The sequence below is a fragment of the Bacillus rossius genome, chromosome 3, assembly GCF_032445375.1.
Source record: "Bacillus rossius redtenbacheri isolate Brsri chromosome 3, Brsri_v3, whole genome shotgun sequence".
Lineage (NCBI taxonomy): Eukaryota > Metazoa > Arthropoda > Insecta > Phasmatodea > Bacillidae > Bacillus > Bacillus rossius.
This window is the reverse complement of record NC_086332.1, coordinates 48,386,499-48,404,543: the sequence shown is the minus strand read 5'-3', so window position 1 is coordinate 48,404,543 and position 18,045 is coordinate 48,386,499. Positions and strand designations below refer to the sequence as shown.

At 34.8% G+C, this 18,045-nt stretch overlaps 1 protein-coding gene across 3 annotated transcripts in view; it reads right to left on the bottom strand.

Annotated features, from left to right (window-relative positions):
* Nucleotides 1-1,469: 1,469 nt before the first annotated feature.
* The window catches only part of LOC134530629 (max dimerization protein 1-like), a 134,325-nt gene continuing 117,749 nt past the window's right edge, over nucleotides 1,470-18,045 (bottom strand). The window contains exons 5-7 of one of the 3 annotated variants that reach the window (XM_063365634.1): nucleotides 14,648-14,939; nucleotides 12,135-12,271; nucleotides 1,470-9,457 (exon numbers count right to left, since the gene is read on the bottom strand). In XM_063365634.1, the coding sequence (XP_063221704.1) occupies nucleotides 12,135-12,271; nucleotides 14,648-14,939 (429 nt within the window). In that variant the 3' untranslated portion in view covers nucleotides 1,470-9,457. Of the gene's footprint in view, nucleotides 9,469-11,567; nucleotides 12,272-14,647; nucleotides 14,940-18,045 lie in introns of those variants that run through there. The other 2 variants (XM_063365635.1, XM_063365636.1) reach the window with 2 other exon arrangements.

Below are 18,045 nucleotides of genomic sequence, written 5' to 3'. Positions count from 1 at the left end.
AGTTATGCCGAAGAACTTAACAACCTGGACATGGACGAAGATAGCCTCCTTATGACAATCTGGTTTTAAGGAGAATTCTTTACAATATTCATAAGGAAAATTAATTCAAGAAGTAGAGGTCATTGAAAGACTTTTTTACAGCTGTGTAACTGTGACATCAACGTAAAATACGGCTGTTTCAGCGATATCTACAACTACTGCAACTTTTTCTGTGATTACGTCCAACACTTTAGTACCTATTAATGATTATGTACTGTGCATATGTATTGGGGTTTCATAACCACCTTTGTTGTCAATCAAGCAAGAAAATGCTGCTGAGATATACTCTGGTAAGTGTACATATATGAATATGTGTAACAGAGATTAAAAATATTACTTTTTTTTTCTCTATATTGATTTAACCACGTATTTGGTTATCCGTGAACCCCTTGCCACTCACTTCCTTGGATAATTGGGAGTCCACTGTATTCATAATTACTAATATTTCTTTCTAATGGGTTCTAGATCAGACACTTGTGAAATTCATTTCTCTCATATATGCTGACAATCCGAAAGCCTTTTTTTTTAACTATTATGAATTTGTGTTAACCTTGTTTTACTTACTTTCATTTTGTCTCTTATATCTTAGCTAATTACACAATTCTTCACTGTAAATTATCGCTATGCTCCATTACCACTTTGCTCTGTCAATTCATCTAAACAGGTTTAACACATGAAGGGGGAATGCTGCTCCCCACTTACATGCATTTTATTTCCCTAATCCTCCTACATAATAATTACCCCTCATACTCTTCACCACTACATTTGACAGCTTGCGAGACTTCTGGTTTGTATAATACTTCACTTGCATTGCAAATATTTTGTCTTTTGGTTTATTATGTCTCATGACTTATTTCGACCTCTATTTCTTCATGGAATCACAAATGACTAAATTATACCCTGGACCACCATTTAATCAAGATATACAGCACTTACTATAGCACTAGTGAACCTCCAAAATGAATTCTCTTACACCAGATGCTGATAGTAAATTACTGCAAGATTCTGAATAAAAATAAATGTTTGTGAAATTGCAATTAAATAAATCTTCACATATCTATAATAATACACAAATTTATTTTTTCTGTAGATAAAGAGAAGGAAGCAATATGAACAGTTACAAGTACATAGAGTGATGTAAGCATGCAATTTGTCATTAACATAATTTTTATAATTGCTAAGTTGTTATAGTGTGTAATGACCAAATTAATTTTTAAAAAATTAAAGTAACTTGCTTTAGTGAGTGATTCAAAATGCTCAAAAGTGAAAAGTATTTATGTTTAAAATTAAAATACATACTACATACACAAAATATTAAAATATACGTCATACTGAATTTTTAAATAATGTAGATTATTTTCTTCACATACTTTGTATCAATTCATATTGCTGCAATATACATTTCATGAAAAATTAATCTACAAAAAAAATTATCTACACAAAAATTTATTACTTCAATATATTTTGCATATCCAAATTGTATTGAATTTCCAATACCTTCAGACAGACCAAATATATTTTCAGACAAAACTTTGTAGTGCTGGATGTACATATAACCCTATGTACGTTTTTAAACACACAGTAGTACTTCATCAATTGTAGGTTTTTAATATTTATTTGTGAAGAAGTTCTCCAAGCTCTTGATTTTTTTTTTTTCAACATTGAAAGGTACTATTAAAAATTTTTGTTTGGTTTTGCACACACATACACACACACACACTCACATTGTTTTTCTTCTCGAATGCGACCTAAAAGAAGCACGCACATTGAAGAGCTGATGATCTACAGCCTCTGCAGTGTTAGCTCGACTCCCAGTTACAGAACTATTACAAGCCTCAGGGCAGGCTGCATCCAGGTGAGATAACATTACAGACTGATGCACTAGTGTTCACTACATACTACACACAAGTATTCACAACTGAACCAAACCACTTCAAGCAGCTACTTCAAGCACTCTAAAACAAGTATTTATATTTATTCCAGTCTCTTATTTACATCATGCTCTGCAAATCATAGCCTTTTCTATTTCATTATCTTCAAATTAAAAAGATTTAAACTGATTAAAATCATTAAATTCAAAGTGATTTTAAAATACCATTAAATTTCATTCACTTAAAAAGAGCTATGCTATTAAAAAAATTAGCCTCATTAATTTGTAGCCTCACATAAGTTCACGACAATATTCAGTTACCTCTCGACTGTTGAGTGAAGGTTGCATTGTAAAGCAAAACTTTTATGAAAATCTTCCATCTATTCTGGAAACATAAAAATGTGTAAATTGCTAGTTAAAGCAACCTAACGGGACTTTTAACAAATACTTCAATGATAAAATATTTAACCGAAAACAAAATTTTGTGAACCTTGAAAATAGTGAAAATTTTCAACATGGTTACAGCCTCTTGTTAGGAACATCACTGTAATTTATTAAAAAGATTTTAATTTAATTATTTATTGTACTACTGTTTATAAAATATTACCTTTGTAAGATAAAATAAATGCTAAGCAGTTAAATTATCTGTTATATGCACATTTTTTTTTAACTATGAAGATCAAAACACAATTGCAAACAAATTAGTTTTCCGATATCAACTGTACAACACTGCTACACAAACCACAGTGAGCGAGGTGGCCAGCTGGATATTTTCGTGAACTGGTTATTGAATTATTTTTTGTTTTAAAACATTGAATAACGTGGGCTGTTGAAGAGGAATGGGCCGTGCCTTGCACAGTAACAGTTCAGGCATTTCTTAGCTAAAAACAGTTGCAAACACAATATACTTTTTAAAAGATTTGGACCAATCAAAATTATAAGGCTTAGGAATGGTGCATGTGATGAATAATGTTGTGGATAATGATACACACTCGGCACATCTTGCAGATGCTTGACTGCTTCATGCAGTGTCTGTAACAGCCTAAACTTTATACTGCACGTAGTCCAGGCCTTTTCCACCTCCAGCAACCAGCATAACAGTCGCGCAACACAGGTTTGAAATAATAGTCTAGCACATATGGACACACTACAGGGCCCAAGTGTTTTGGGTGCCCCCAATCACTGTCAAGATATTAAATATTGAATTTTTGTCACACAATGAAAACCAATGGCTATCGCCACTACCCGCTCCATGTAATTTACATTATCTAACAGTCATGTTTAATGTGTCACAAATTGGAGAGGCATCAATTCGTAGTTCTCAAGCTCCAAAAATAATGCATCAAAGAAACATTTACAAATAAACCCTCTCAATATAAAACAACAATAAAATAAATTTTATGAAGAAAATAGCCAACTAAGACATAAAAAGAAATTATATTTTTTCTATCAAGTGTATACATATATATTATCTGCATCATAAATATCCATTTTTACTCTTCAAAGTCACTTTTCATGCACTTAAATGTGCACATTCACTTGTTAAGATTGAATTGGTCCCACATAACTTGGGTACAAGGTGTACCCCAAACAGACCATCACACAGCGAAACCAAGTTTGCACAGCTCCTTTCGGCCGACATGCACACGTATATTTACAATCAAAATAAGGTTCAATGCACAGCCCCAAATTATGCACATTGCTCTCAGTAAAAAAAAAAATTATTAAGTTTAAGAGAAATATCAACTGGTTATACCAAGCCATGTGTTGAAACAGCATATATAGTCTGTGAATTTAAGTATTTTGTGTTAAATGACAAGTCATTTTTGTAACGATTCAATTCACCATTTCTTCCACATACCATAACATATGAACTAGGTAGAAATAAGACCTTGAAAGTTGCAATTTGTTTGTATTAGTACAACTTACCTAAAACAAATAAGATAAATACAAGGTATATGTGACTAACATGAAAATTACATGTCTGAACACTTACTTAGCTAAAATGCCCTTTGAAAATTATGGGTGCAGCCATTAGGAACTCAAGTTATTCAAGTGAAATGAAAACAAGTTTGTCAGCAGCTCATAGACTAATCAATCACATCTTCATGAACATGCAAGTAGTAATCAAAACTAAATTTTTCACATCTGCCATGGGTCCTCCAAAATATTGTGCCAATCATACCTGGAGAGCTTAACTTTTTAAACTTTTAAGGTTAAGGATGAAAATTGTGGAGTAGCTACATCAAAACCTTCACTGGCACAAAATTGTAAAAGTAAAAAAAAAAAGCTTTGTGGTTGTCAATTATTTTCCACAATACATTCCAGACAATCGTAAAAAAAAAAAATAATTAAATTTTGCTTCTGATTATCTTTCAAAGATGGGAAACTACACCATCATTACATGGAGCAATAGAAATAACTAATTACACGGTTATTGGAAAAATTGGTGAATCCTGTTTATTGAAATGAAATCAAAGGGAAAGAAAGAAGAGCACAGCATATTTCTTTTAGCTGTTTCAGACAAACAAATTTTTACAACCTTGTCTTATTGTTGACAGTAAAACTCTTTTACCTATTTCCGTAAATTTTTTGAATGAGTTTACTATGACTTGCTATCCATGAATTATATCAATTTCCTGTAATAAATGGTTTACATAAACTTTTTTTAAAAAACAATAGGTATTACAACTTGATTTGGAGACAACTTTCAGCTATATACCTATTGCCAGATAGAAATTTAATAATTTATTTGTTCCAAATTATTGTAAAAAGAGATAATGGGAGGCATAAATTATCACTAACTTGCTGTACAATTCTGATAAATATATTTCTAGTCCAACTAGTATTATCTTGTTTCCATGAAAATTCACTATAGATATTCTGCAAACACTGGAACCTTCGTCTCTACACCACTTTAGTAGGGGCATTGTAATGATCAACAGACATCAACACTGCTTCATTGGGTCTTAGAACCTAAGGTCTAAGCCCATGTGTTTGGTACAAAGAAACTTGCTTTGAGAGCCCAATCCGTGTGCATTACACCGAAAGCTTGACAAAGTACACAATTCCATGAAACACCACTTTCCTCCGCCATCAACTCAGAAATGTTCCCGTATGCTGGCCGAAAGATTGCAATTTCACTGGCACACTTGCAAACTTCGTTGTATTTCCCTCTCATTTTTGACAAATCATAACGCACACACAACCACTCTAACAAATATTTGGTCTAAGGTTTACCTCTGTGCAAAGAAAAATGACTATCAACTAAAGTTTAAACGGAAAGCGTTAAAACCATTAGCAGGAATCGCGAGCCACGAGCCGTCACTGCCCACGCGCAGGATGTGAGAAGAGCGAACGCACAGTTGAGTTCAACTGTCCAGCATTTCAGTCATCAGAATGCTAAATATAATAAGCACATCTTAAAAATCAATCACTTTCAAAATGAAAGCAATAGTAAAATAAAAGTTCTAGTCAATTTAATTTACAGAAATGCATCATCTACTTACAATGTAATACTGTAAAAATTATATACAACCCTCTTCTAAAAAAAAAGCTGAGAAACAGCAAAAAAAAATTCCCAAATCTACAAACAGTCTCTTTGCGCTGCCTACACTTAAAAAAAAGCGTGAGGCAAATTATTTTGTTCACATATCCGCAAACACAAATGACATGCCAAAAATGCAATGTGTGGCATATGGACCTTTGGGGGTGAGCAGTTTCCAAGTCTCACAATCTGACTTTATCAAGGCATCTGAACGTAGTTCATATACTTGTAACTGAATAGATAGATTGATTTTATTATTTTTACACTTGAGAAAAGAATTAACTACCAATTTAATAGATTAAAATAATGGTTTTAAAACTGAAACAAAAATAGTAATGGTAATTTAATTTTTAAATAAATTACGTATGAACAAGGTCATGTAATAACATTTACAAGAGGGTTAACTAAAACAATAGATAAAAACCCAATCTCCCATCAAAGTCAAAAAAAAATTATTTAAAAAGTTCTTACCTACTACAAACTTTATCTCAAGCTGCTTCTACTACTTTTGCATTAATCATTTAATTGAATTTAGTTCTACAGAAAACATACGGCAGTTAACCATTAGTAAACTTGTTTGTCAACATTTACATTACTTTAGGCCCACAGTAAATGAAACTATGTGACATGTACAACACTTACGACATTCCATAAAAAACAAACACAAAAGATATCAAAAATTACCAAAGTACCGACGTAACTATTTCTATAAATTATCCTAGCTTCCTTAAAAACCCGAAAGGTATCTGGGAAAAGTTTGAGGGCTAGGGGGAACATTAAAGAAATGATCAGCCTACCCAACATGCATTACTGGTAAAAAGCAATTTGCACTCTAGGTTGAGCTATGAAGGCGTGAACATCAATCTTACTATGTATCAATAACTGCTGGCTGTTACTATTTTTATATCCAGATATCATGAACATTAAACAAATATCCAAAAACGATAATACCTAACATCAAATGTTTTTAGTTAAGGATCTATGTAAAAACTGGTCACATACAACATCGGCCCAATATGAATATCGAACTGCTAGCACGCTAGTCGACAAATGCCCGTATAAACAGTGGAAATTTTCTGTCTGCATGAATTGACAGAAGAGAGACATGTTTACATGCAAGTTGCCAGAACTATGCCAGATGTCTGTACTGACTTACATATTTTAATAAACTGCGCAAGTTCATATGGCAAGATGGTTTAGGCACCATTTACAACAGAGATGGAAACTAGTCCATTTCATATAAAAACAGTTTTATTGTTCAAAACACATAAGAATTATACTTTTACTCACGAATACAGTCTTAAAAAAATTAAACTGTCTTCACAGTCCCAAATCATTATTCATAAACTTTAAACTGCATTTTCACTATCTATATCACTGGGAGCTGCAGTTATAGATAGGGCTTGAAATATAGCCTATATACATTGAAATTTTTTTTTATAACAAGTATGATAATTTATTTACAAAAGCATAGATAAGCCAGTATAAATAATTCAAGATTATATAAAAGATTTATGGGATTATGTGAATCATAAAAAAATTATTAGGTACAAGACTGATACAGGACTCATCAGCATTAAAATAACCTCCAATATAAAATAACTTATTACAGCTTAAATCCCCAAACAATCTGCTGCAACTAAATCAGAAAATGCCCAGTATACTTTCAGAAATGCATACCGTACATGTACACCACACACATTGCAAATGTGAAAGGCAAAGTAACTTCCAATGCTCTTGTAATGTGCAGATAAACCGTAACCAATGTCCATTATTTTCTTCAAACTACATATTCAATATGTAATAACTTCTTAAATTTAAAAAATACATGAGGTTTTTTCAACCTGCCAAAGCGTTAAATTCTGACTTGCATGTAAACATGCCTGTTCCTAATCAGGCAACTACCACCAAGACATCACACGTTTATACCCTTGCGATATTACGACTACATTCATAATTCTTGGTAGCTTAGCCAGAACAGGGGAAACGAACTTGCATCATCGCTGTGGTAAAAATGTAGCAGTAAGAAATAATTTGCATTTCGTTAACACAGTATAAGGAGCGAAACTATTCTTCGTGCTGTTTACTGCCTTGACTGTCATAAAAACTACCACTGAGCCATAAAATACTTAATTTTTCGTAAGCCAGATTTTATTGCCAGATTTTATTTTCATATGACATTTTTTAGACTCTACTCACATTTAAAAATGAAGTTTTCTTCTGGCTATACCCCACTCAACCTTAAATGCAACAAGCACATTGCTGGAAAACACATCTGAAAGTGTGAACAAATTTTTACATAGAAAACTTTCCTTCTAGGCAGCTTAAGAAGGTGTCCTACGCAACAGATTACTAGTACATGTATTATTTTCATAGATACCCACGTTCATACAGAGAATCTTATCTCCAAACATTTAACAAAGGGACTACCACCACGGCAGCTCAAATACAAAGAGAGAAAATCTTCTGGATGCAGTCTACAAGTCGGCCATTTAAATTGGTGCCTTGCATCTTGAACTATCTTTTGTGAGAATCAACACACACACATTTACTCACACACCATGCACATGCACACTGCTTCAAGAGGCTCCATTCTAACACTGGAAAGCATTACAGCAGGTAATGCATTTTGAGGTTTATCTGGCCAGTTGGTCAGTCAGCGAGGAAATTTACTTTGTGGAGGTCGCAAACTGCACACCAACATGCTTCTCCTCGCAAAATATTTTACTCTGGAAACTAATGAAAAATAAACCGCCTCGAAAAACCTTCTAACACTACCTGCTGTAACAAAAAAATTTCCCAAACAAAATTAAACACAAAATGTTCCCTTTATGATAATGGGACTTACATAGAATTTGTACTCTTTGAATATGCTCAACACTGCTTTATACCCACTTCCCATGCAATCAATCTTGCTGCAAAGATTTACTGCGAGTCTCTAGGAGTACCGGAGGGACACGGACCTTCCTCTTGAAGAGCAAGAGATCTTGATCTTGAAGCCTCACGCACACACACGGACAACTCGATGTTGCCGTGAAAATAGTTTTGGAACACTTTTGGCTGTAACTGTTCCAAATCTTCGGCTCACAACTAAATTATATAACTGTAGTTGAACTAACGCATGTCCACTTCTTTGCATTACTTCATACCACACACTAATATTTTACATTTCAGTACTTCAAAGGAGAAAGTTACATTCTCTTGACCAGTAACCATCAACATCCACTTCAAAAAATATTCATACATATTTTTTTTATACATTTTAATTGATTTACTATTTTTTTATTTTCTCCCTTCCCTCTGAAATGATGTGTCACATGTGACTACCAACAACAAAACTGTTTGAAATATAAACTTTATTTAACAACAAACAATGGCTTGGATTTTATTTTAATTTCAAATTCTTGCATGAAATATTGCAAGAAACATGTCATTATACATTTTGAGATGTATAAGTGTAATTTAAAAAGGTCTGCAACTTCTAAAAAAGTACTTGTGACACTTCTGTGCATAATTTATAATTTCATTGATTTGTTTGTTTTTTAATTTAGAACTTTGTGTTAACCAACAACACAAGAATTATCATATTAAGTAAAATCAAATATTACTTAGTCTCAAAATACACAATACATTAAAATGACACAAAATAAAATCAACTCCCAGCCCAGCAGATGGAGTCCCAAGACGTATCAGATAGCATAAAAAAGGTTATTTTAAAATCTCTCTCTTTCTTTAAAAAAAATATATATACAATTTTACATAAATAGTAAACACACAATCTGCTGTGTGTGCTCTTCAAGATATCCAATTGTTTTTTTTGCTTCCTTTTATAATACAGAGAGTTTTGCCTTATTGACTAGAGAAGGCATACATTGGTGGGTTCCACAAAGTTACTGGCGCTTGTGAACATATACATATACATGGTGGTGAACAGTTGGGTCTCTCCCCCGGTAGGGCAGCTCTCCTTGTCCCTCCCCTGCTCCGGTTACATGCTCGCCAACCTACAACACACCTACAGTCGGTCTTCCGCCACACCCTCCAACCCGTCAGGCAGCAACTGTTACAGACAGAGTTCACTCGATTGGATTATGTTAGATTGTGTTGACGGTCACCTGACACTTACATGAGAAATATTTTAAAACTGTTTAAAAAGAAAAAAAAGTTGTATTATATAAATTAATTAGAAATACAAAAGACGTACATCATACAAACTTTCCTATTTCATACTGACCTCCTTGACAAATGAGTAGGTAGGTGTGATGCATAATGTTTCTTTATAACATAGACAAGTGGCAAGATAGCAAGAATACTTATTTAGGTATAAATATTAATAGCAGGTCATAATATTTGGAGAAAAAAAAAACTAATGCTGTACAAATGAGAATTTTTCTGGAAAAGTAAACTTGTGGACACATGCATCACAATTGGTGTGTGTGTCAGCGAAGTACTATGACGTAGTCAGTGCTACGCCACTTTCTGTTACTTATGTTTATTTTTTTATTTAATTAATATCTTTATTATGTTACTAATTAAGTTTATTTATAAGTTTTTTACATTTATTTTAAGGTACTAGTCAAGAAAACTTGACTAGTGATTTTATGTTAATTGGAAAGACAGTCTCAAAGGACTAGAATAGAGGAGACATACATCAAACTGTCAATTTAATATTTTAGGTGAATATTAGAAGATTTAAATATTCTAATATTTTGTAATTTCATATTTTATTGAGCATAGATATATATATATATATTTATAAGGTATTATTTAAGTGTGTAAATATATGATAGTATGTTGGAACTATTATATTTTGCATGAGTGCGTACGCAGGTAGCGTCTGGAGGGGGGAGAGAAAGAGAAATGGACAGGAGTGAAAAACAGCTGGGCTGCCATGCAGTGCGCACGGGCGTTGCGGATTATGTGGCGGTCTCCGCGATGTTTGACGTCGACCAGGAAATTAACTCTTCGTTAAAGAAAGCAGTGCTTGGAACTATTGTGAAGAGAAATATCACTAGTGGGACAGAAAAAATGGTAGAAAACAGTATAATATTTAATATTGTTTTGGAATGTTAAATGTGATTTACGTAAATTTCTACGACCAATGTAAACTTTAGAGTTTTAAGAAAAAGTTTAAATGGTTGCACAATCGTGGAAAACTCATAACATAAAAAATTTGTAATTTTAAAATAATTATTGTTTACACATTTTTGTAAGCTTTTCGGCTGGCCTGCAAGGTGCTTTTTTGTGTGTTTAATTTTTTTCCTTTTAAACTGCATTATGTCATTGTACTGCCAGATTTTTCAGGATTTAAAATTTTGCAGTGTTATTAAATGCTTATTACAGCTAATGTGGCTCTTTTTAATGATATAGCCTGCTAATGTGCCCTTTATTTATTTTTAGAAAGCGATGGCCGTTACTTCTGAAAGACATTGTCCTATTAGTGTGTGGGGACGTGTCTCACTACCCAGTAGTGAGGGTAGTGAGCCACAGTGCAGAACATTTAATGTAAGTAAAGAAAATAGCCACAGAAAAAATAAATTCTTTCCCTACACCTGATAAGTAGTAACTGCAAAATTTTCCTCTGGGCTGAAACTAATTTTTACAAAGTTTTCATGTTTTAAAGAGAAAAAAAAAAACATTTCAGGTCCCAAGATATACTGCATAAAAGTTTTAATTTTTAATTTTTATTATGCAGTGACGAGTAGTGATTGTATGATCAGAATGATGTAACAGCTTTATATAAACACAATGTTTAAAATTTAATATTAAAACATTTAAATCTTTAAAGATCCAATATTAAAATACTAAAAAACAGTTCACAACATACCTACAAAGAAACTTGTCCTCTGAAATAGTAAATTTGTGGAATAAAAGTGTTTTAAACTCATTATCATCAACAAAACTCCAAATTTTAATTTTTTAAAAAAAAATACACCTTTATAAAATAAACACAAAATACATGCCCCACTAATAAGAGACAAAATAGCTGAATACCAGCCAAATAATTATGATCAAGATATAATTTCTAGTATATGCATAGCAGAAAAAAAGTTTACAACCACTATAATAAAATTTTGAACTTAATATTATCAATGAATTGTTTTTATAGTTTAATTTTTGTATTGTTTTATTATTTAACGTCTGTAACTAAGTTTGTACGAAGTCTTGTCAGGTTATATAAGCAGTATAGATATGCAATGTAGCTCTAAAATCTCCAAAATCTGTTTCTTTCACTCAAATAAAATATGTATATATATTTAATTTAGGCTACTGTAATAGTTACAAAAAAATTCACATTCAGAACAATGAATTTCTAGCTAAACTATCTGTCAGTATTATAATTTTATATAATACACACTCATACACACAAAAATTTCCTTCATAGCTTGTTATAAAATAATGTGTGCCAGTCACAACATAAAAGTTTAAAGAATTATAAATTAAGCTGGTTCTTCAGAAAAATGAATGCAGAGAACCAATGTTCTTAACACAAAACCACTTTTAATATTTTAAACATTCGTTTTTTTGTATATTAGCTTTTAAATTGCCATATTCCCTAATGCAAAGTAAGTTCCACTGACTACTTACTCTAAACAGAAAAGCCTAACAGAGAATATTTTATTGATGCCTACATCAGTATTTCACAGATTTTAACTGTTTGTACACAACAGTGATACTCACCTACATTATCTCCATTTCTGACAGCGTGAGACGGCTAGTCGACATGGCCACCCCACTATCACTTGAGATCGATTGGACGCTGCTGTGATCATCCGTATCACTTTGATTGCTTGTGTACCCAATAACGTCAACCTCGTCTACACATAAAAACAAATTAATTAATGTTAGTTTTTGGAACAGTTCACTTACATGTACATATTTCCACGTAAATACAAAAAAAGTCCAGACATAGTGGTATTGGGTAATTAAACCAGGTGCAATTTTAATTCACCCAATGGTCCAGTGAACTGTAGAAAAATCTTTTCAAAATAATTCACTTTTATGTTACACCAGTATTGTTTTCTCTATATTGTTCTTCCATTGTGTAGGAAGTTGTCTAAAAGTATATTTTCTATTTCGTATCAACTAGATACACATTATCAGTTGTTAACACTGACTGTTGAATTACACTCTTGCCTGCAAAAATCAGCCGTGCATGGTCAACGAATTACCCAATAATAGAGCGAATTACCCAATAATAAAGTGAATTACCCAGTAATAGAGCGATGCAGCACATCAAGATGTTAAGAGTGTTCTATAGACCCATCTCAAGTGAAAAACACTATGGTCTTTTTCAGACAATCACTGGGATAACGTGTAGATGCAATAACAAAAAAAATTTCCAGCAAAAGTAAACACTAGTAATTTTACACTTAAATCATTATAATGTGGTAGGTACTAATAAAGCAGTACAACTTCTATCATTTGGCATAGACAGGGCAGAACCTACACAATGTGTACAATTCTAAATGTAAAAACTAAAGTAAATAAAAACAAAGGAAACAAGCTGAATGTACTCAAAGCCAGGGCTGTGAGAGGGGAAAATATCAGGGAGGGGGGACAAAATGCCCGGGCAATAGAGGGGCCCAATTACATTTCAAGACTTTTTAATGCATGGATTTACCCTGATAGGACAAAAATTACAAGTCTGGAAACCTTAAGTTATGCAATATGCACATATAATGTTTACAGTAGTGGCCACGGTAACTCACAGTAACTTTGTACAAGCAAATCTGCCTGGAAGAAAGTTATGATAACAGATTACAATGAGAGACAAAAAATATGTCTACAAGATATTTTTTTTTGTGGTAGATGGGGAGAATTGCTTATCGCTTCGCAGCAGAATGTTAGAAACCTGATAAGACAATAAAAAATCTGCCGGCTATGACAGGTGGATGTTGTGAGGGAGATGTTATTTCAAAATAATGAGCGGAACAGATTCTGTTGCAGCCAGTAAATCAGATTTTTTATGCCCCTTGATTTGTCTACCATTTAGTTCATTCAGTTTTGGCATATTACAGTGGGCACAACACAGTTGGAGAAGTGTAATCATATTATATATATATATATATATATATATATATATATATATATATATATATTTGTGTGTGTGTGTGTGTACACAATACACACATATACACACACACACACGTGTGTAATTTTTTAAAACATGTTGTCTGTAGTTTGATTGGAATATTAATAAAATGACTTGTAGGTAGAAAGATCTGAAATCTTACACAAGAAACAGTTATGTGTATTGCTGAACATGCAGATAATAAACAGTCTGGTAGCTTAAAAATTATTTGTTATGTGGCATATTAAACATACATTGAGTCTAAATTTTGTTCAAAGTTGTAAATATGAGAGTAGATTTGTAGCTCATTGATAAATGCCACTTTTTTATTATATCTATTTATTTAAAAATGCAAGTCATGTAAAATGCAATGTGCTCAATTTTTCCAGGAATTATGTAATACAGACATAAATCAAGTGCTCAAAAGAAGAAAGCTAACAAAGGTAAGACATAATTTAATTTTGAGTTTGTCATCTATTGCAGATGAAAAACAAAAGAGGCAAATAATTTGTTTGAAATTTCTCACAGTTCTCAAGATACACAAGACAAACATTTTTAATATAGTCTGCAGCTTCTAAAATTGCTCACAAAATTAACAGAACTCAATAATGCTAATTTATTTCCAAATGTTTGTGTTAAACTGCACATATTCTGCGTACTTCCTGATTATGTTGCCTAAGTAGAGAGATTTTTTAGTGTGATTATCAGAATAAAGAATTACTCGAGATCAACACTGGGTCAACAAAGACTTGGTGATTTAGGAACATTATGCATTGAATCAAGGCTTACAGGGACACTGAATTTTGCTGATATAACAGTGCAAAAAAAAAACTAAGTTAAAAATTAATTATTTTTAATTTGTTTGGCAATATGTTAAAATTTAAGTTGTTCAGTATTACGTGTATTGTCAACTTTTAAAAAAAAGTTTTTTAAGTGTTCTATTTATACAGCATTGTAAACTATTAAATGTTTGCAGTCTTTTGATTTTTTTTTAAACAGTGAGGGATTCAAAGAGAGTTTGTATTAAGTAATGGGGAGGGGGTTTGCCCCCCTCCCCCCCCCCCTCGCTGGCCCTGTGTGAAGCAGACCACTTCTAAAACGCAAGCTGTGACTACGGTACCTGACTCGGAGACGGAGGACACGGACGCCGAGGACTTGGACGTGGGCCGCGACGACACGTAGGGCGGCCACGTGTCGGGGCAGCTGGAGAAGTAGCTGGAGGAGTGCGTGCTGGAGGCCGTGCTGCTGGAGCACTCGGACACGGAGCGCCTCTTGGCGGTGGCGGTGGCGACGGCGGCGGGCAGCGGCCCGTGCTTGCACGCCAGCTGCTCCAGCAGCCGCCTCAGGTAGCGCTGCTCTCGGCCCAGGTTCTCCTTGTGCGCCGCGTGCCGCCTCTCCTTCTCCTCCAGGTTCTGCGACACCCGTCACCCCTCACGCACTACCCGGCAAACCCCGCGGCCACCGCTGCAAACACTTGTAAGTACACCATCGAATTTTACTAGCAATTGAATGGTAGATTTTGTTTTGCTATCAGAGTACACACAAGCATAAAAACAAAATATTTAAGAAATCAAACCCTTCCTCCCCCCCCCCTCCGTGGTGTTCAGGCCCCGGGGCTTTTTCCCCCTTCCCCTCTCCACCAACGCGTTGGCCCTGCTCGCACGTAATATACCACTTATCATAAGCTGAGGTTTCAAAAATTTTGTCTACTGACAAGTAGGTGCTGCTCTCATTTCTGGCAGACAATTCCAAGATATATATAACCTTCCGGTAAACCCCCCCTCCCAACCACCCTTACAACAAGCAATAAATAAAAAAACCTAAATGTCTACTATCATCTGGTAAACATACTTTTTTTAACACATACAACAATTTTTTGTTATATTCATTTGAGGTCGGGTGGTTTATAAAGGTCATTATACAATCGCAATGTCCTAAATATTGTCCGACGGACACTGATCGCTGATTGGCTCACGCGACCCTCTGACGTCGTGGGTGGTGTGGGCGATGGTCCGAACCTCCCTGGTCCGAATACATTGGTCAACTTGAACTTTTTATCCCAACACGTGTCCTGTCGTAGCTTAGAAGAACACTCGCGATAATTGCTGTCTTCGGTTCCAGTTTCAAAAAAGTTAACAGAAAATAACGAACGATGTGATAGGGCAAAGCAGACCAAGTCTAAATATTAATTATAGCTGTCCGTTTTCGACCGGCGCTTTTCAAAGGTCGAACACATGAATTTATTTTTGGCAGTACGATTAGAATTCATTTACTAGCATTTACTTTTGCCTTACCGAATAACTAAATTTTATTGAACTCTCTTTCAAAAGTTAAATTAATATTCAAAACTAAAATGCATGAAAACAATAAACAAAAACACCCGAAAAACACACATTTTGCTCATCTATATTTACTGCGCTCTAGTGACTACTTTAGAAATCAAGGGATTCGGACATCGGACATCGCAATTGCAGATAGGGCAGTTTTCCATGCGACAATGCGACGCCATTCACACAGGTTCGGACTGTTTTGGACGGGCCTTAAACCGTGCAAAAGAGAAAAAGTTAATTAACTCAGTTTTCAAATACCCAATGAAGATTTATGCAAAAGGGAAATTAAAAAACACCGCAAGCAACTGCTTGTGCGACTCGTTTTGCGTTAAAGTAATCTGTATTTGAAGTGAAGTGTTTCGAAAACTTTTAATGATACAGAAGTAATGCGTGTAAAAGTATGCTATTTTATTTTTATCACGTTTTCACTTATTAAACTGTCACACATTGAAAAAAAAAGCCTTTATTGGGGGGGGGGGGGGGGGGGGGAATCACAGCTATCGCCCCTCTCATTAGACCACCACTGTCCTGTATATATTGATCCAGTGGTAAATGATGCCGTTTTAATTTAGTACGTCAAAAGATCCTGGCAAAACAGAACTTCCGAATATCACGATACGGTCTTCCGCGGTCTTGTGGTATTCAACTTACGATCATAATATGTCCAAGATTCTTCGACGTATTTAACTTAAAACAGCAAGCATTATGTACCACAGGATCAATGTATACAGTATCATTTCATCGGGATCAAGGGCTAAACTTGTATACGCTTTACGGAACTTTTACCACCACATGTTAACAGACCCTTGTTCGATACGAACTGTTATTACAAATGTTCACATCCGATTGGCGACTCTCGGGAAATCACACGCTCGAGCTAACGTGTTACACCGTCGTCACGAGGACGGCAAGCAAGGACCAGAGCTGTAAAATAACACCGCAGCGAAATTGGCATCTAATAACGAAGCCTGTCTCCGACAGATGTCTTTTATGCTAAACCGACAGCCGCCAACACAACTTGTCGACCTTGCCGTTCACGCAATTCTCAATGGTGTTCTCCGAGGGAAAAGGTTGTGGGCTCAAAGAAACATCAATGCAATAGGATGGTCAGTAAGGATTCAACGTTAGCTAAATTATATTTCCACTAAAACGAGTTTTTTTTTTACCACAGCAGAGCTCTCATAAAAATGTAGGCTACCCTTGCTTGTGTACAACCACCGTCCAGAAGCGCGCTCCCTCCTCACTTGGCTGCGATGGTTACGAGACTCGGCAGCGCCACGCGGCCTAAGGAAGCCGCTGTCGTGGCTCGGAGATCTCGCGCACTTTAGGGGAGCTTCCAGAACATTTATCATACAGCATGTCCATCGAAGAATGTCCCAGTCATAGAATGTACTAGTATCAACTGTAAGCGTTGTTGCGTTGGTTCAAGATAAAGGGCCTTGGGAGTAATTAAGGAGTAATTCAAAACAGTTTTAGATAAGCGCATGCGCGAATACTGCTTTGTTGTTTTCTCACTTGCAGCGCGAAGAATGTCTCTTTCCCCAATTAGTAGAGGGTGAAACTGTAAACTTTATTTGGCAACAGGATGGAGCCACACCCCAATGGAATCTCTCTGTGCGATAGTGGTTGAACGTCGAAGTCCCTGACCGTTGGATTGGTCGTAATGGTCGAGACAACAGAGCTCTTTTTTCGCCTTTGGGGCTTTATCAAAGATCGTGTCTGCGTTCCGTCGCTACCTAATGATTTGCCAGAGGTGAAACATAGAATTGAAGATGCTATTGCTTCCATTACTCCAGACTTGTTAGTTAAAGTGTGGGAAGAATTTGACTAATTTGGATATGTGCCGTATAACTAAAGGTGGACACATTGAACATTTGGAAAAAAAAAACTAGGTTAGTTTACCTTCAATTTGATGTATGAATTGTTGTAAATAGTCTAAATAAAACTGTTATAATATTCCATTGAAACTGGGACATTCTTTTATGGACATTCTGTACTTTGCAGCAAGATCATTGAGACACGACAAAGCCCAGGCATATTTGGGAAAATGGTGTACGTAACCATTTCAGAATTTTCCCAGAGTGATTTCCGAAAGCAAAAATCAGAATGGCCGAACCAGGATTCGAAGCCGAGAGGAAAAATACTTATTTACGAGTACTTGGACAGCACCCAGTGCTTCGGAGCTCAC